The sequence below is a fragment of the Rhopalosiphum padi genome, chromosome 1 (assembly GCF_020882245.1).
Source record: "Rhopalosiphum padi isolate XX-2018 chromosome 1, ASM2088224v1, whole genome shotgun sequence".
NCBI lineage: Eukaryota > Metazoa > Arthropoda > Insecta > Hemiptera > Aphididae > Rhopalosiphum > Rhopalosiphum padi.
Window position 1 is genome coordinate 77,608,845 of NC_083597.1, and position 21,336 is coordinate 77,630,180.

The following is a 21,336-nucleotide window of genomic DNA, read 5'->3' on the forward strand; positions in this document are numbered from 1 at the left end:
TTAGGTTAATTACTAATATCGTAGATTCTAATAAAACTATTTATACATTCCTTCAATGCATTACAATTGTTGACCGTATAAGTCTCAAAAATGTCATTTAAATATTAAATATAATAAACATAATATGTGTGATAGCAGACATATTGACATTACAATTCTTAAATAAACTACTAACTATTGATGAAAAAATTCAATCGAACAATCGCATTTTATCATATAAAAATTGATCTAACCAAGATTTCAAACAATTTGACAACTTTATCTTATAAATTATAACTTAAATTTTATATCAAGCCAAATTGCGGTTCATGTCTTACTGTAAAACGCAAATTGTGGGAACAAAAGGGTTAGTATAGCCATATTTTAAATATTAATATAAAATATATATTTATAAATGTAATAAATATCCATAATCCATACTATATATACTTTATAATATTATTCAAAAGGAACTCTGCGGTCTCTGCGAAAGTTTAATTCTTTCTGTTACGTACCCAATCAAATACTATAATTATTAAACACTATTAGGACGTAACAGACGATTAATTCATGAAACTAAATCAACCTCTAAGGTTCTGCTCAAATGAGAATGGAAGGACTAGAAAATAAAGTGTGTACAATTTAGTATTTTGTCTTTGGATATTTTGACCGATTACTGATTAAACTGTCAACTGTATAAATAGAAATTTAAAATTTGGAGAGAATGATGGTTTTATATTTTAAACATCATAAAAGAAGGGTTTCTTAGAAAAAAATTATTCAAAAAGAGATGGAAAAATTTGAATTGTAAATAATATTTATATATTAAGTTTTACTTGAAACTTGATATTGATAATCTTTTTCACAATTAATAAACACTTATTTCTGCGTTATTCAAAATTCAAATTATACGATGAAGGCAAAGTTTTAATTTTAGATATGAATATTTTTTACTGTTTATTATAAATAAGCATTAATAAGTAAAGCAAGCAAAGCTGTTTTTTTTTTAATTTTAGAAATATACTGGTAAATTGAGTAGTTGTTTTTGTGGATCCGTGGTAACGAGTTAAAAAGTTAAGTTACCACACTTTAAAGAAATAATAATTTATAATAACAGTATAGTTGCATATTCAAAGAATATAATATATTAATATCAAACAGAAAAGTAAAAGGGTTAATGATTATGAGAATAGAAAAATATTATTCATATCGTAGTAGTATTAAACTCGTTATTATTTTAGTTCTTTATTCATAACCTAATCCTGTATTATATGCTGTCGGCAATGATACTATCAGTGTAAAATCTCATCAGTGTATTCAGTGCTCGAAGTGGAGAGGATATGGATCCATCCCTTTACTTTTTTAAACCTACATTTTTCATCCCTCTACTTATTTTGTCTAAAAAACACATCCCTCCTAAGATTTTTTTTAAATGGTATTCTTCGTTTATATTAACATTTTTATATTTTTAAAATTATTTCATTTAAAATTTAAATCATAGTATTGTACTGAGATTATATTTTTATCTAAGAAGAAATTTTAAATTTTTATGGTGAAAGTATTTGTTTTATAATATATAATTTTGACTCAACTTTTTGTTTTGTTCAATATAAGCCATTTGGCAATCATATTATAGGCAATTGTTTAGAGCCAATAATCTAATATAATTAATAAATCTTTTCTAACTAAAACCGATTGGCATTTAAAATATAAAAATATATGTTTTACTAATAAAAATAAAATAAAATATTACAGAACAATAACAAAATTAATGATAATAAGTATAGAGACGTAACTTATTAGATCTTATTTTAAAATATTATTCTTTTCATATTTGTTATTTTAGTTGAAATAATTATTAATTTCACTATTCTGACATTTTCATTACTTCATTCACGCTATTCAGTATTTTATTTGTCCAAAACAGCAAAATTGCTTCATGTTTTTAATTTTATAGATTATAAACTGTATATTTATTAAAAAGATATTTTATACTTTATAGGGAATTTATATAAAATGACAGTTTATAAATTGACATCACGTTAAATATTTTTAAAGAAAAATCTCGCTAAACGTCTTCAATGCGTATGAACTAAACGATATCTATGCAGTATAATATTATAGTATATAATGTTAAATTGTATCTAACTACCGTGATAACTGATGGGTATGATACGCAAAGTGTATTATGGGTAAAAGGATATATCAAAGCAATACGTATATTATGTATAGCATATAGGATTATAGACTATATAATTATACTAAATAATATGCATATCATATAATACGTTTTGCTGCGAACATAACGGCGGAAATCGGAACGAAAATCAAAGCGACCCCCACGCCAACAGTTTTCGTACCACTTTGTATAATTTATTATAATTACTAAAGTAAGTAACAGACCAAGTTTACAATAAAATATTAAAATATCCCTTGAGCAATGAATATTATATAAAAAAATATAAATATAACATAATTTTATGTATAAAATGTTAATCTCATATAAAAGAGATATTACTGAACGTGACGCCCACGATACGTTTCTCAATCGAGTAAATATTAAGTGATAGTGGCTTATCGGAGCCTCCAAAACTCGTCTTGAATGAATCTAACCATTGATTTTCAAATTATTAACACTATTACTCAGTATTGTATTTTTTTAATACTATAAAATATATTATACTAAATACTTGCTCTATTCTCTGTCACATCAATTTGCAGAGTGAAAACGGCATATCATCGTCATTACATAACATAAGTATATGTATATGTACGCGTTCCGTTTGTATTTAGATGAGGATGAAGCGTACTGAATATATAGAGTAAAAGCTCGTTTTTGGCGTAACCCACTCTTTACTGAGTAATATTATTTACAAAAGTGGCAAACCCAATACGTACACACACACACACACACACACTGTAGTAATATAATAATGTACACGTAGGTATACTAAACCGAATGGTATAAAAGCGAACTTTGTGTCGTTGTCCTTTAGAAATCGCTTTTCGCTTTGCCACCGCACCGTGGATACGTAGGTATACATCGTAGGTACACATCACGTTGCATATTATACCCGACTACCGGAGCAAAGCAGGCTGCTGTCGAAAGCGGTTTTAAGGGTGCGGTATACCGCAGCCGTCGCCGTCGCCAACGCCACGTTTTATTAAAAACTTATGCAAAAACCGCAGATACGGAGACCAGATCGTTTCTGAAATATAGAATACAACATTTATAAATATTATACAATGTACAAAACTAAAACGCGACAAATACACCGGCGCGCGTGTTAAGATTTGCACTAAATGCATAATATAATATTATATTTTATCATATGTTATATATATATATTATATTGTATTATATAATACCATTGATTATAAATACTATATTTATTTATGTATTTATAATCAATGATAATACATATGCATTAAAACTTCCGCGTCGAAATTCGTGTGTGTAATAAGTACCTACAAAATGATAAAGAGCATTAAGAGGACGCCATACCCGCATGTGTTGTCTCTGTCTTACTAACGTACATCATAACAAATTTTCGTTCAGTAGAATGCATTTTGTGACGTTAGCTTTAATATTAGAGTAAATTTACCTAAAATAAAATTTAAAGGTAAGAATATTATCTGGACAATGACATATGTTTTTAATGATATTATAATTTTAAAGTGAGTTATGAACATTTTAAAGTTGTAATATTTTACATAGCTATAACTCACTTTAAAATGATAATATCATTAAAAGCATATGTCATTGTCCAGATAATATTCTTACCTTTAAATTTTTTAATAGGTAAATTTACTGTAATATTAATGCTAACGTCACAAAATGTATTCTACTGAACGAAAATTTGTTACGATGTACGTTAGTAAGACAGAGACAACACATGCGGGTATGGCGTCCTCTTAAGTATTACACAGTAGTGTACCTCAGATAGATTGAAGTGAACATTTTCTATTTTAAGTTATACGTACATATTGTGTGTAGCCCTCGCGGATAATAACAGCCATCTACAGGTAGGTACTAGGTACATTAGATAATATCATGATCCATAATAATTTATTACAATAAACGAATCGTTATCGCTGTAAGGAGTTGAGCTGGGTAGGGCAGCATTTTCCAAACTGGACTTTGCGAAGTCGTCTTTAGACTTGAGGAAAAAATATACGTCATACCCGCATGTATTGTCTCTATCTTACATTCTTATACACTAATACTTATATGCTACAAGTTTATTTTATAGTTAATAGAAGGACACATTTATATTATATTATCGACTTTGTAGAGGAGAATATTAACTACGCTCGGGCAAAGAGTGTTTTTCATACTTTTATTTTAAAACTAGTAATATGAATTTGAAAATTAAAAACTATTCAAGTAAGTATAATCAATCGTAAGTAAATTTCATTATTACGAGTATTAAATAAAAATATGAAAATCAAACTCTCATTATTCACCTCTACAAATCGATCATATATAAGTTTTCTCTAATAGATAAAACCTATAAATTTAAATATTTAATAAACTGTAATAAGAAACCGGTACATATAGATTAGTTATGTCTTATGTAATACATTTATTAAGCAGACAGGAATAATACATGCCAGGACGACGTCTTCTTAAAATAACGTCAATAAAAAAAATTTAATTAATCGAAAACATTTTCTGTAATATTTACTGTATAGAAATATCTTACAAGTTATAACTGTAGATATATGCATATCATATTATTATAAACATAATACTCTAAAACGACATATTATGAATAATATATATGTCCATTTATGAAACTACATAGAAAGGGGCCGTTGAGTATTTCAATCGAGAGATCAAAAATTTGAAGTTATACGCTACTACAGCAGGCTCTAACTATACGTATTACTGTAGTATATTATTAATATTAAGATTATCAAAATTGCACTGCTGGCTGCTATACCTAACTAAATATTAATATAAACCCAAACTTGAGTCATTACCACTTTATAACATACATATAATAGTCGCAAACAGCGGAAGGCGTTTAGGGGACCTCATCAGAGGACTTGGTCGAGTTGGTCAGACAAAGTCACCTCCGTCCTCCATTATCATAGATAGTAGACGTGAAGCCCCCCACGGGTCATCTTAATATAAGATTATATGGGACATATTAGTCTTCTCCATATCTCTAACCTACACTATCATAGCTTATAAGTTATAAGTAATACAATTCGTATAATATTATATATATATATAAATCCCGTGTAATAATATAGGTAGTGTCCGATTATGAATAATAATATGATACCTACTTATATAATATTATGTGTATGTCATGTATACCTACATATTATCCTATATACCCATACTTATGACGTGTGACGGTCGCAGGTAGGACCGGTGAACAAGTCGAAGGAGAAGAAGAAATCGCACCGGAAGGTGACCAAGCTGGTGTTGACGGTGATCACGGTGTACGTGCTGTGCTGGCTGCCGTACTGGATCACGCAGGTGGCGCTGATATTCACGCCGCCCAAACAGTGCCAGTCCAAGATCGTCATCACGATATTCCTGTTGGCCGGGTGCTTGAGCTACAGCAACAGCGCCATGAACCCGATCCTGTACGCGTTCCTCAGCGACAACTTCAAGAAGAGCTTCCTCAAGGCGTGCACGTGCGCGGCGGGCAAGGACGTGAACGCGGGCCTGCACCAGGAGAACAGCACGTTCCCGCGCCGGAACCGCGGCGGTTCGGAGCGCGGCGGCGGCCGGACCGGACGCGCGACCACCATACTGTGCCAGGCGGTCAGCGGCGGCGTCGGCGGCGGTGGCGGCGCGGGCGGTTGCTGCAAAGACGACGACGGCGGGTGTTGCGGCGAAACGGGACCGCTCGTCGGCCGCGCCGAACTGGTCAGCAAAGAGAACACGTCCACCGCGCTCACCATGACGTCCCGGTCCACGTGCAACGACAATAACGTGCAACCCACCCAGTTGTAACGGCCGCCGCTACGGTCGGCCTGTAATATTATTATTTTTTACTCATAAATTTCTACGCACTATATTATATTAAATATTATTATATAAAATACCTATACCTATATATTAAAACGTGACGACCTATTCCTTTTTATACGCGATACATATACGCATAATAATATATTATAATAATTAAAAATAATAATAATAGATATATAGATAGATAGACCACTAGATGACACTATTATATTTAATAATATATTAATGTGTTCTATGATTGGTACCTATAACGTATATAGATCTGCCCATCCCTTAGAAATTGAAGTAAAACAACCATATTTATTGTTTATACATAATAATTATCATAATAATATATAGGTATTTATAAATTATAACTACTTAATAATAGCCATAACTTGCAATACTTGCATATTAGGTTATTAGGTTACCTACCCATAATACCTACTATCATTTCATAATAATATATACTATTATATATAATATAGTTGTATACTTTTATTGCTACGGTGTTATCGAATTTTAGGGGAAACGATACCTACTATTTTTTTTTTTTATTGTTCCATCGTCATCATCTCTTACCCGCTTCTCAATGTCTGTGATTTCGAAATTGTTTATGGATGTTCATTATGTCATTCTAACACCAAATTTACCACGACACAACAGTACAACACAATATGATTATCGATCACACAAGTAGGTACCTAGGGTACCCGATATTATGGATATAGCCTATAACAGTCTAAGCCCGCTAAGGTATCGCATATACTTAATCTGCATTATAAATAGGTAGGTAGGTACCTATGCCTATTGCTGTGTTTCTCTCGAACGTTGTCGAGCATGTAGATACATAAACTTGGCTTAGCCAATGCCCAATGGCCAATACACCAACTACTAAGTGGTTCTACGATATGCACCAGTATGACGTCCTAATATATAGTCTAACTCCTCAAATATAGTATTGTATAAATAGGTTATGTCGTGTGTGAGTATTGTAATAAAATTGTAAAGGAAAAAATATTGAAAAAATTGTTTTGCTAAAATCGATCAAAATAACGGAAATAATCAAAAAAAAAAACTAATAACTTTCGATATCAAGTGTATTTCGTTATGTTTTTTACCTACCTATCTATGGCTGCCTTTATTATTACACTGCATATTATATTAAAATATAAGCACGCTATAAAATGGTCTAGCTCATGATTTGGTCCCCAGCACAAATGGACGTTGTACAATCATTTTTTTCTTAATTTATATTCATAGCAGATTAGTAGGTATACAATTATTAAATTATAATAATATCAATTTTAAAACTTAATATTAGGTAACTTCGATTTCCAGGTACATGTACCGTAATATTTATACTTACGCCTAACTATTTTTTTAAGTCCTGCAATCTCTTAAACATGATTATACAGTCGACGCTTATAATTTTTGAAGTAAATAAAATTATACTTAGATATTACAATAAGAATAAAAATAATAAATTCACTATAAAATAAATACATAACGATATTCTGTATTTTTATGTTGTTAAGCCTATATATCAAAGAAAAAAAATTCAGACTGGGTGGGCCAGATCAAATACTCACTATAGGTAGGTAGGTATTAATGTATTATAATAAAACTCATCTCAATAATCATTACATTAATATATAATATTAATAATCGGCGATAATGTGAATTGTGAATTACCTGCTTTTTATTTCCAAGTATGTAGACATTTTTATTAATATTACGGTACTACGGTAGGTAACAATGTTAAAAGGTACAGCAAATGCCTGTAAAATCTCATAATTCATAAATAGTTATATACCTATTTGCAGTAACCACCTATTTCTCTTATAAAATTAACAAACGATTTAAAAACGGTAGTTTATAAATTAGCATGATCTATTCAAATGACGATTGCGTTAATACGTTATTAAATGTAAATTTACGTTACCTATCGTTGTTTTTAATATTATTATTATTCCCAAAGGCGTTTCATTAGGCGAGTTTCCGATAAAAATATTAGTTCATGCCAACTTACAAGCCAATGTTTATTATTTATTAACTATTTTGAAATCAAGGTGATATGAATTATATACATTGAAGAATCTTACTGGCATTTCTAAACGTAAATTCTCTAAAGAACGTGATTTACCAAAGAAATTTCCTAATAATTATTATAACTAATTTATTTTATATACAACTGCTAACACGAGTAGAAAAAATTATCTACAAACACCTACACTATCTTTTTATTGTTCTACTAAAAATCATTATATCACGCATTTAGTTAAAAATATCAAGACGTAGCAAATTAAAACAACCTTGGACTATTTTTAAATCTGTATGAAATAATTTACTTCTTAAATTTCAAATGCTAACTCATCTGAATCTACATTTTTAATTAACTGTTACCTATGACGTCCAAAAGCCAAAAATGTATTAGTGGCGATCCACATGTAATAATAACTATTCAAAGAAAATTAAAGAATTTACGGTCGTTTTCTTGTTGAGTGTTTTGTAAGTTAATTTAGATAATAAAATTTTATATTAATCTATCTAGTCATTTGTTATTTTTTTATTTTTACTGTAACTTGAAAAATGTATAAATTTCTAAGAAATTAATTCATTATTTTATACATTAAACCCATATAAATTACATTTCAACTTTGACCATTTATCTAATTAATATTAACTAAACTAAAAGAAAAATAATATTAGTTATTGATTTTATATTAAATAATTCACACTTTAGGTGTATAGTAATTATCTAGTAAATAAATGTCAACCTATTAAAAACAGACTACTGTTAAATAGATTTATTAAAATTTATGTTAAAAAAATAAAAATTAAAAAAAATATAAAACAAAAAATAAAAATGTAAAAAAATTATACTTGCATTATTTTGATTTTAAACAGAAATACAACTTATACTTTTCAAAATGAGTACATATTAAACCCAGGTTTTAAAAACATTAACAATTATTTAAAACCTCGAAACAATTTTGAACCGAAAAAAAGTTGCATTACATATATATTGATATAAACCATATTAAAAAGTTTTTCATAATTGGTAAAACCATAAGCAGCATATGCTATCATTAACTAATAACTTGTAAAACTAATTGAAATAAATTTAAAGGAAAACATAATAGGTTTATTGCTATTTAGTTTATAAAAAATAAACTAAATAAATGTTAAAAAGATAATAACAATAATTATTATGAAATTAAAATATACACATAATGTCAATTTACCACAACTACACAACTTAATCCATTTAATTTTAAGAAATTATCTTATAACTTATGTGAAAAAAATATGTATAAATAAAATTACATAATATGCACTTAATATAATTTAATAATATTATATAATAATACTAAGAATTAAATGTGTCAATTTACATGTTTTATATATATTATATTAAATATATATATGGTTATAATAATTTTGTATTTACAATTATAATTCTTATGTACACACACTTATTCTTTTAACAATTATTAACAATTTTCAACATATCAGAAGAATTTAATGTGTACATAATAAGGTTTAAAACAAATGTATTTATTATATAATATAATACAGTATTAGATTAAGTGAAAAAAAAATATAGGCTTTATTTCTTTGTAATATTTTACACTGTACTCATTTAGCATCACTTTTTAGTATTAACAATTATTATTAGCATAACCTAAGTTATAGTTCTGTGTTTTACACATTTAGAATAATTGTATGTAACAATATTACAAAATATTGTTTAATAAAGTTAAAGTCAAATAGATTTTAATATATTTGACAAATTAAAATTCAATATTCAGCCTCTTTAAAAATTGATGAATTTATTTAAACCATTATGTATATTTAGTTACAAAAATAATGCATCGACATACAAATAATAAATTAAATATTATTGTTTTACAGTTTTATAAAAACAAAAACAATTCAATAAATACAAATTTTAATTATCACAAGTATAACAACTAATTGTTCAAAATCAATTTTTTTTTTTTTTTTTGTTTGTGAAGAAATAAAACCAGATTTGACATAATTTCAATATGATGAAATTATTAAAATTGATCAAGAATATTGCAAGGAATATACACTACACAACCCTCATAAATAATATTAATATGGTAACATCATCTTGGCCACATTATCTAATTAGGTGCAAAATGGCAACATTTTATTATATTTATAGCAATTAAAATATAAATGTATGTGCAAAGCGTACATACAGAAAAAAAAATATATTGATATACAAAGAAAATATTACAACTAAGCAGTTAGTAGTACACAAAAAAAAGTCCATCATTTATCCAATGTGCATGGTTTGAATGTGTCTCATAAGTTCCTTTCTATCCTCAAATACTTCATCGCAAATATCACAAGAAATAATTTCTGCAAAAACAGGTGCCATTTCTTCAGTGCTCAGCTCAATGTTAGCACCAACCTCCTCAACATAATCTGTATCAAACACTAGTTCTGTTTCAATCAAACAATCATCATTTGAAGCTTCCACAATTAAATCACAATGATCGCCATATCGACCATCAGAATTATCTACAAAATATTGTACTCCATTTTCACCAGAAAAATCAATGTTGCATATGTTGTCTAAATCTTGTACATTAAATATTGACTGGGCACTAACTGCCTCGATTTTCATGTTACTAAAATCTGTATCCTCTACAGATATCTGATCTTCAGGTTCTTCTGGATTATCATTTTCTTTGGATTCCTCTCCTAATGACGAATCCATAACTGTAGGATCAGATCTTGAAGAATAATAAAGAACAGTTGAACATGTTCTAGTGCATTCTCCATCTTTAAGCACAAAGCTATGCTTTTTTGGTATAGATTCTGGCTTGGGAACTGTGTGTTTTGATTCACTTGAACTTTGTTTAGAAGACTTTTGTTCGCTTTTTACTAACCTGCCATTAACAATTTTGTATGTTTTAACTGGAGACTTACTAGGAGGACTAGGAGGAGCTATAGTTGGAGGATTGTAAGGCATATCATCCTGTTCTATTATTGATTGTACTGCTTGCTCTTCTACTGTAGGCATGGGTTCATCTTCGCAGCTCTCTGTGTCGGACTGCCCAGACATAACTGTAAATACTTTTTCTACTAAGCACCACGTATCTTTTCGATTACCCAACTTGCTACGACGCTTATACTTGCGAGGTCCAATCTAGGATAAAGAATTATATTCTTGTTATTTAATTAAATTATACATATTACATATAATTCAAATTAAAAAAAGAAAATTACAGGTACTACTCTAGATCGTTTAGTATTGTCATCACTGTGCTGAACTAAATGTGAACAAAGCTCCATTGAAGATCGGAACAAATATCCACACACTTTACATTCATAAAAATTTACTTGACCACCTTTTGCCTCAGTTCCAGCATGATGTGCTCGTATATGTTCACGCAATACAACCTAAAATAATATTACATTATAAAAAATATAGATAAGAGTATTTAGTAAAAAATATTATAGGAATTGAATAATTTTACTCTTTGATTGAATGCCTTTGGACAGACAGGACAAGCATATGGCTTTTCACCAGTATGTATTCGTTCATGTTTTCGAAGAGTACCACCATCAGCAAAAGCTTTATTACAATATCTACAACCATAAGGTCGTTCTCCTGTATGTATTCGTATGTGTATTTGTTGAGATGATCTAGATCCAAATACCTAAATAAAATAATAAATTCTATATATTATATTAGCTAAAACCATAATCATATATCAATTTCTTTATTATATACAATTTACATAACAAATGAATCGAGTATCAAAATATTCTTGAAAAAACCTCTGTTTAAATATTATTTAATAAATTATTTTGGAAATATTTTGTTGCATTACAATAACCATAAAGTAACAATTTTAATAATGTAGGGAGGAATTCCAGAACCTGAAAAAAATAATTCCTAACTGAGTGGAAAAACTTAGGGTAACACTATGACTTTCATGATAGCTATTCTCAAACTATTATGCATATATGATTAGTATGCAGCGGTGGATCCAGACCATTTTTTTTTCAAGTGATGATGCACATTTTTTTTTTCAGTAAATAAATTATATAAAATATATGAATAAAGTTTCAACACTGACTATACGATTATTATATAGGTATTTATTAATTTTTTAAATCATATTTATATATAAATAAAAAAATGACCATTTCAAAATGTGTCTATAGTCCATTGACAGTGAGGGCACAATGGATCCACCACTACTAGTACAATAGTTGCTTTCACAATAGTTTGATAGTTACTATTGGTCTTTTTTTACATAATGACACCCACAAAAGCAGTTTTCATGATAGCAAATATCATGTAATCATGACTTATGGATAAGAAATTCATTAGTATTTTTTATTTTATTATTATTAATATATAAAAGTATATGAAATAACAGAAAACCATTAAAATATACTCATACAATCAGTATTTAGTAAAATATTAACACAAATATTACATTTTTTAAACTACCAATGCAAAGACAATATAATGTTTATGCTACAAGCTGAACAACCAAGGTCCTACAGAAGTATAATAAATAAAAATTAATAATTAAATACAGTAACTACTCACTTTTCCACAACTAGTACAAGGAAATATTTTTTCAGTCATTGAATTTCGTGAAATACTAACAGTATTTGCATGACTGGCTTTATGATTAATAAGTGCTCGTTTATCAGCTACTTCTTCACCGCAAATGTCACAAATTACTCCTTTTTCTCGATGAGTTACCATATGACTAAAAAATAAAATAAAATAAATGTTACTACTACAATTTAAACTTCTTATAATATATATACAGGATGATAACAGGGTTAGTTTTTTTTATCATTAAACACTCATTATTTCAAAAAGTGTTGACTTTTTTTCAACATTTTTAGTTTCATGCTTTTCTAAAACTATACAACATTTTAATTTTTTTTCACCCTTATATTTAATCGTGAAATCACTATCAACTTTTGATTTTCAAGTAGCAACGTATATTACAAATTTCATACAATAGAAAGACTATTTTTTTTTTTATGAATTTATGTTTAAATTATTATTTTTCATTAAACTGTTAGTGAGTTATAGCTCCTCAAAGTTAAGTGTTTCGAGGTTTTTAGATAATTCGTCCTACAGGTTATTATGGCTGTGAGGCATTGGTAACTACAGGTGCAAAGTTCATCATTACGTCGATAGACGATAACAAGTTTATTACATATGAAACTAGAAGTAGTATAAAAACCAAAAATCACCCGATTTTGAAAAGCTTATCTAGCTAAAAAATTAACAAAAAATAATAACTTGAACGATAAAATTCATAAAAAAAATAGCCTTATTAATTTAATACATTTTAAATACAGATTGCCATTTGAAAATCAAAAGTAGTTTCACTATTAAATAAAAGTGTGAAAAAATAAAAATTTCTTAGTTTGAGAAAAGTATGAACCAATATATTTTTAAAAAAAGTCAATATTTAATGAAATAATGAGTGTTTAATGATAAAAAAATCACTCTTTATATACATATAAAACATGGGTGTTAAAATTGTTTTTACTAATTACCGTTTAAGACGTGCTCTGGAATGAAATCTTTTACCACACATTATACAATTATTATCAGATGTGTCATGAATCATTAAATGTTTTTGGAGAGCTTTATCGTCTTTGCATTGTTTTCCACAAAGTTTACACGAATATTCAGATAATGAATCCGTATGAATTTGAGACACATGATCAGACAGCTCATCTGTACTATCAAATGTTTCACCACAAACTAAACATTTTGATTTCTAAACAGCAAATAGATTAAGTTACTTAAATATTTATATAATAAGTATTTAAATTTATTTTTCATAAATAACATTTAAATGTTAAAATAAAATTAATAATAAGATACATACTTCAGAAATGTTTGTAGGAATCAAATGTTGCTCAGTATGCATATCTAACTCTGGCATAGACTTAAAGAACAATCCACAATGTATACACATATGCGCTTCTTCATATATTTCTTCTTCGGCATTTCCAAGTTCTTTTTTCATATGCTGCCTAAATATAAACAAATTTAAATACAATAATTAAAATATATAATTTATATTTTATTCATATATATCAACTATACTTCTATATTTAATTCAAAATGAATTATTAAGAACCATAATATATTATATTTGTTATTTGAGTATATAAGCGGTTTTTTTTTTTTTTTTTATAAATAATTAATAATTATCCTAAATTTCTTTTTAATCATATTATTTAATATTAGATCAAATACTATAGTAAAATATATATAAACTGACTCAATAAAAAATTACAAAAAGTTGATTTTATATTTTGGCTTCTCTTTAGTTCAATTTAGGACTGATGTCATCAAAAACTAAATAATTTACCTTTGATGACGTTTTAAAAAATCAAATCTGTCAAATACTGCTCCACATGAATCACAAGAATAAGAAGTCACATCACTGGATTTAGAATTAGCTAATATTGTAAGCTCATAACTATCTGAATTTGATTTTTGAGTAGTTACAATATTTACACCATCATCAATATGATGAAGACGAGCATGATTAAGAAGTGCTTTTTCACGTGTAAATGAAATTCCACATGGGTTACATGTATGTGGTTTTGAGTAAAGTTCTGAATTCCAACCAAGAGTAATTAACCGATCTTTCATTGGACGGCCTTTTCCTCTACCCCGGCCTTTACCACGGCCACGAATTTTTGTATTTGGTTCTTGATATGTGTCTCCTTTATCTTCAGAATCATCACCAGGTGTAACACTCCTTCTATGTATTGGATCCACGAACATTAATTTGTTCATTACTTTTGTAACAGATACATTTTGGTTATCTACAAATAATATTATATTAAAGTTATTATGCATAACTTAATATAAATATTCTTAGAAATTAATTGTATACCTAAACCACCATCTGATTGATTATCAGGACCAATATGAATTTTCATATGATTAGCTAAATCACATTTACGTCGATAACGAACACCGCATAATGCACAACAAAAGGGACGCTCAGATTGATGAGTAACCATATGATTCATAAGATGTGATTTTCGATTAAATCTCCGACTACAAAAATCACATGGATATGGATTAACAGAAGATGAAGCTTCTTCGCCTTCAGGTATTGGTATATCAACATCATCAGTTGATGACATACATTCAACTTCTGTTTCTAATATGCTAAAACAAAATAAATATCTAAATAAAATAATTGCTACTTTATTATTGTTATTTATCAGTTATCGCAACTAGTTGATAATCTGAGTACTACCACAAATGTCGTGGTTATTGTGACTACCAAATTTTATCTAACTTTTCTGTCTTATAACCAAGTCAGCAGTCAGAATATTTTTTTTATTATTATTTACTGTTAACAATAAAATATTATATCTCAATTATTTGAAGACAAATCGATATGAAAAGAAATAGAAATAAAAAAAATTAATAAAAATGATAATTTATAATATATAGATTTATACTGCACATAGAAATAATAGTTAAAATAAAAACAGTGAAGAATGTTCATGTGTAAAGCTTATACAATTAAATTTTAAACCCAAGAAGAAAAATAAAATTGAAGATGGCTTTTATTATGATGGTATTATTAGAGGAAAAAGCATTGACATCAGAAAAGTTGAGATTAAGTAAAGATATAAGGTAATTTAGAACAATTCAAATTCTATGGGATGAAAGAAAAAAGCAAATAGTGAATAAATAATAAGTTGCAAGTTGGGCCCCACCCACAATTTGAGGGAGTACAGTATGGGCAATATGTTATTAAACCTCATTTGTAGGTGGTATGGTAACAGTTTATAAACAAAACATAAAATGAAATATTTAACTATTACTCCCACTAGTATAGTAGTATAATTTAAGATTGAAAAGATGGTTATGAGAGGAGATGGTTTTTAAATATTTGGCTGTATCCAGGCGTAGGATGAAGTAATCGTACCTTAATTTACAGTATTTATGATTGCATTTATAAGTATACAATATATATACAGTTATATATTTAACCTAAACTAAAAAAAAATTCTTAAATTTTTCTACAAATGACTTAAAAATGCCATTATTGAGTTAAAACTCTACCAGCACTGTTCTTGTGTTTTTATTGACTTTTATTATTTTCTTTAGATTCACAAATTTTAACTTTTTGGCTTTATAAGCTTCAGAAGTTTATACACATAACGTTTACATATAATTATTATAATCCTATGCTGTACCATAACACAATTTATAATATTTTACAGAAGTCAGTTCCTATGCCTAACAAAATATAAGGACTAATGCATAAAAAAAAAGTGAAATACATCTACTAACAAACCAACTCCCAATACACATGCTTATTTTTGTAGGATTTAACTGTTAACTTTCAAAATATTTACTTTTGTTACTAATTTTCAATATTTAATCAAATATATTAAGAATTATATTTTGTACTTACTTAAGCTTCCAATAAAATTAACCAAAAAATATGCATCAAAAATCTTTTTTATTCATTTTTTTTTTTGGAAAATTCAAAGTTGAAACATAAATTATTCACAATCATTAAATCAAATATTAGTTACACTACAATTAACATATGATAGTAAGCTACCTACCCAATTTATGTAGTTTGTGTAATTATTCAGATTGCTCAAGTAGCATATTTTTAGAATACAGTAATTAATATAAATGAATAATAGAGATACAATATGAAATGAAGAATTTACATTTAATTTAATTAGCATTTCAAAAAAAAAATATAATTTTAAATATTTTAATGTGCTTGATCTTAAGACATCAAATTATCTGGTTTAAAAAAATCAAAAGAAATTAATTTATTACATTCGAGGAAAATTATATTTAAGAGGACAACACAACCACATGTAATGTTGGCTTAAATAATATTCTTACCATTAAGTTTGACAAGGCTGGGCAAGTTAATGATATTTTTTAACTCAGTTAAAGTTAAGTTAAATTAAAATCTAAATTCAGTTAATTGTTAACCAAAATTTAATATTAACTTTTTAACTCAAGTTAAGTTAGTTAAATAAAAAAGTATCTTGTTTTCACATAAGTAAAATTAAAATAATCGGTACCTAAAATTATTTATGTTATTAGACTAAAGAACTTTCATTATTCTATATGTTCCAAAAGGTAACAGTAAAAATTTTGTCAGCACACTTATAACTTATAAAATGTGTACCAGAAAGTTGTATACCTACAATAGTTCACACAATTTTATTGAAATTAACAACTTGTTTAAATGAAAATTAACTCAAGTTAATTAAAAGTTAATTCGAAACTCCTAAAGTTAATAATTAAGTTAATAATCATAAAAAAAATAACTTATTAAGTTAAAAAATTAAATTAACTTAAATTTTTAACTTAATAATGTGTTAATACCCAGCTTTGAAGTTTGATAATAGGTAAATTTACTTTAATATTAACAATATAAACGAAAATTTGCCATGTTTGTAATATAAAGACAATACATGCTGGTATGACATTCTCTTAATGAAGTATTAAACCTTAAAAGCAATTAAGTTCTATGAAAGGAAAAATTTTGGGGATGAACATGAGAAATATTGTGGGACATAGATTAGTATAAGAAATAATAACTCTGGACAAGAGATAATACCACAACGGTTTATACATAAAAGAAACATGAAAAAAAAAATAACTTATCAATAAAGTATCTGAGCTCAAATTTAAATAATATGATTAAACTACAATTGAGCAGTATTTTCTGTTATTGTCATTTTAAATGTTGAGTAATCTGAAAACCTTTATACCTGTTCGAGAGATTTAATTAAACCAATCCTTGAGAGATTCTAGAAGAGAAACTATATTATTCTAAAATAGTTTTAACCAAAGAACAATATAATGTTAATAGTTCAAGGATCTTTAAAAAGAACTCAAATATAAATCAAGTAATTCTAGAAGTTTATGAATCTTATTGAAGTGAAAGTTAATTAATAACATTTAAAAATATTATGATGTACTTGTTTCGAGGATTAAATATCTCTAAATAAGTATTTAACTTGTTTATTATTAAATTACTAATAAATTACCAAGTTACTAATAATAATATTAAATTATTATTATTATTATAAAAAATTTAATAAACACAATTTTTATTTGTGCAATATAATTTGTATTATGAATTATAATTATGTATTGCATTTTCAATTTTAGATCTTTAATAATAAACAGTTTAGTACATACTTAATCTATGTGCCATATTAAATGAGCATAACCAATAACTAAGTAAGAGTTAGTAGTGTAAAAAAAAAAGGAAAGATCAAATTGATTAAACTACTGCAACCACTAAAATAATTTCCCAGAAATGTTATAGGTCATAATTTATAAGCAATTCTGATTCACAAGTACAATTATTCATTATAGATGAACATGTTATCTCATCTGTATCTACCGGACAAAAACTAATTATCAAATTTCCGGCAGTTAATCATTATTTAAGCATGAACAAAATATACTCAGTAAGAAACTTAAATCTTTAAAAACTCACGTGTCAATATTAGTAGAGCGATTCATGTCCCAACTTTGAGTGATTATTTCTTGCTCGGGGCATTCTTGAACAACAACTTCTTCTTGTACATCAAAAAATTCCTGGTATTCCTCTTGGGTCATTTGCTGGACAACTTCCTCATCACTAGACTCAAATAAATCGCTAGGGTCAACAGGCTCTTGTTTGACTCGCTGCCCGGGGTCCATTTCCTATACAATTAAGTATAATTTTAGATAAAAATGTAAAATATGATTAGGTAGTATTAGATTGTAAAAACCAATCTACTACCTTAAAATTATCACTGAATGAAGATATGGCAGCTAAGTATTGTAACCCATCAGCATATGGCACAGATTCCATGACCGCTCTAGTCATATTATTGAGCTCATTTTCGCGTGTACCACTGTTGGTGAAATACGAGGGCTCAATGGTTTGTATTAAACAATTGTCAGACGACATAGCATCGTCAATGTCGTCCGGACTGAAGAACTCTGTCTTGACAATAGAGTTATTAACATTGTCCGGACTGAAGAACTCTGTCTTGACAATAGAGTTAACACTGTCCGGACATAAAATAGAGTCCTTTCTATCAAAATCTAGTGTTTGGCTACCAGAATTGATGGACACGATTTCTTCCACAAAGTCAGTGTCCATGGTTAAACGGGGTGATGGTTAAGGGAAAATCTAAAAAGAAACATATCTGCAGTTTGAATATGAACGATCGATAACGATCGTCCGTATCCTCGACAGTAACTGAGAACCAATTACTAACAAATCCACACATAACGCCGAAACTTGTTAAAAACTAGACTTGGATACAAAATAATAGAAATAATTCAACTATATACAACCCGAGGTCCCGAGATCATCTTATTCAGATGAATCCCATGACCCAGGGTACACAAATAGACGTATACGACATAGCCACATATAAGGTACGTTAAAACGTACGTATATAGTCTATAAAGTATTTTGTGAAAATGGTACTCAGTAGTCCGTATTCAATACTCCGAAATCCGAAAGTCGGGTTCGACGTATCGACTATCGACCGACCCCGACGAATCGGTTCGATCGAGTAAACACTAAACACTTTCCCACTTTCCCATCGAGTAAATATTATTATTTACCCGACTATAAGTGTATAACCTAAAAAATTCTGTTCGCCATCTTTTCCTCCATTAATATTTATTTTTCATGGTTAGTTTTTAATTATCGTTTTTCGCACATATATATTCATATATTAAACGTCTCCTGTGAACGGGATTCAAATTATTCAATTGTTTTTAAATTAATAATTATTATATTCAACGTTTGACCAGAGAACGGAAGAAACCCAAGCACACTCGATGTGGCGAAAACGTCCCGAACCCAGACCGTGTCACATCTGCCAAGGGCGGACATGTTTGTTCCAATAATCCGTCGACAATTTTGTCCCTAACCTAATAAAATTTCGACAATGTCAAATGTACTCACCCCGTCGCTCAACCGTTTGTCGGACGTACTCCGAAGTACGTTATTCCGGGCCGTTTTCTGCCGTGGAACGCGTATTTGAACGCGTAAACACCGATAGACAGGAATATGACGCCATTATACGTATACAATATACGTTCGTCGCAAGTCCTCCACCGACCCCACTCCCCACCGCACCATCAAGACCATCATAAATGTTTGGTGTGGCGGGCCGCGGTCGATCACTGCTCATGGAGTAAAAACAGAAATACGTGATGTCAATGATTGTCGGCGCTGATAGGTATATGGAGCTGACCGTGGTAGTAGTGTAATAGACATGGATATAGATATCTATATTCGTGGTAATAACAGTAGTATCACCAGATCACGAATTAAGAATTAAGAATTAAGATATATATTACATCTTACTTCATGCCACAGATATATTTATATTTATCGCAAACTTAGACACTTTAGTCTTTAAGCCCTAAGATATATCTTACTACAGAACAATGATCTTACTAAATATTAATAAGATAATTTTAGTTCATGATATTTATATATTAATAATTAATATATTTACCTGTTAGTAACACGAACTATGATGATCTATAGTATATCTTGATTCGTGCCTCATTGTGCTATATGGTAAATAGTAATATACTATACCACAATTTAACTTATTCTGTGACTATACTAAACTAAAATCATAAAAAATGAGATTTAATATTCTAAATAGTAACTAAGTTCTATAAAGACTAAAATATTCTTGACTCTAGTCTTCATCACGGCTATAGATAATTTTATTTAATTTTATCTATGTTCTATAACCACAACTAGTATGTAAAATAATATGCTCATTTCTATTTCTAAGACGTACACGATATATGTATCTTTTTTTTCTGTAATGACTGACACTTATTAGTTATTTTATGACAGTAATGACACTGCATATAGCATCGTTTAAATTCAATTTACTTATAAAATATTTAAATATTTAATAATATACTACACGGGTATAATTGTGTTATAACTGAAAATAGTTATTAGTTTTTTCTTGTTAATGTAACTGTAGTGTAGAATGTAGATATTCCGATAAAGCGATAATATCACAGAATAGATAAAATAAATAAATAAATTTCATCTATTCTCTGATAATAACACGGTAGCCATTATATATCTATAATATAATCATGTATTATAAATATTTTACCCCCCACCCTCACCCCACACACAACAAAAATTATTGATCATGAATACGTGCTTGATCTTGATAGTATTTATATAATTCTACTACCTACCATATTATTAATTGTATTATTACATAACGCACTCATCTGGATCCGACGGCTCAACGGCTGATTTTTATAACGCGAC

General features: G+C 28.2%; 2 protein-coding genes across 7 annotated transcripts in view; one reads left to right on the forward strand and one right to left on the reverse strand.

Moving 5' to 3' along the window:
* LOC132929345 (somatostatin receptor type 5-like) overlaps positions 1-8,502 on the forward strand; it is a 194,703-nt gene extending 186,201 nt beyond the window's left edge. For all 4 annotated transcript variants that reach the window (XM_060994669.1, XM_060994653.1, XM_060994678.1 and 1 more), the window contains one exon: positions 5,357-8,502. In XM_060994669.1, coding sequence (XP_060850652.1) covers positions 5,357-5,956 — 600 coding nt within the window. In that variant the 3' untranslated portion in view covers positions 5,957-8,502. The remainder of the gene's footprint in view (positions 1-5,356) is intronic.
* Positions 8,503-9,767: 1,265 nt separating this feature from the next.
* On the reverse strand, positions 9,768-20,218 carry LOC132929331 (zinc finger protein 569). Of its 3 annotated transcripts, none has more exons than XM_060994621.1 (11): positions 19,984-20,218; positions 18,799-19,194; positions 18,511-18,719; positions 14,896-15,176; positions 14,362-14,824; positions 13,873-14,020; positions 13,535-13,761; positions 12,561-12,726; positions 11,473-11,655; positions 11,222-11,395; positions 9,768-11,141 (listed from the first exon to the last, which is right to left on the reverse strand). In XM_060994621.1, exons 2-11 carry the CDS (start codon positions 19,162-19,164, stop codon positions 10,263-10,265), a joined length of 3,096 nt encoding a protein of 1,031 aa, XP_060850604.1. In that variant the 5' UTR covers positions 19,165-19,194; positions 19,984-20,218; the 3' UTR covers positions 9,768-10,262. The 3 variants fall into 3 exon arrangements, with proteins under 3 accessions (XP_060850604.1, XP_060850612.1, XP_060850621.1); XM_060994629.1 differs by having other exon boundaries at positions 18,799-18,913; positions 19,984-20,216; XM_060994638.1 differs by lacking the exon at positions 18,799-19,194 and having other exon boundaries at positions 19,984-20,217.
* Between the last annotated feature and the right edge of the window lie 1,118 nt (positions 20,219-21,336).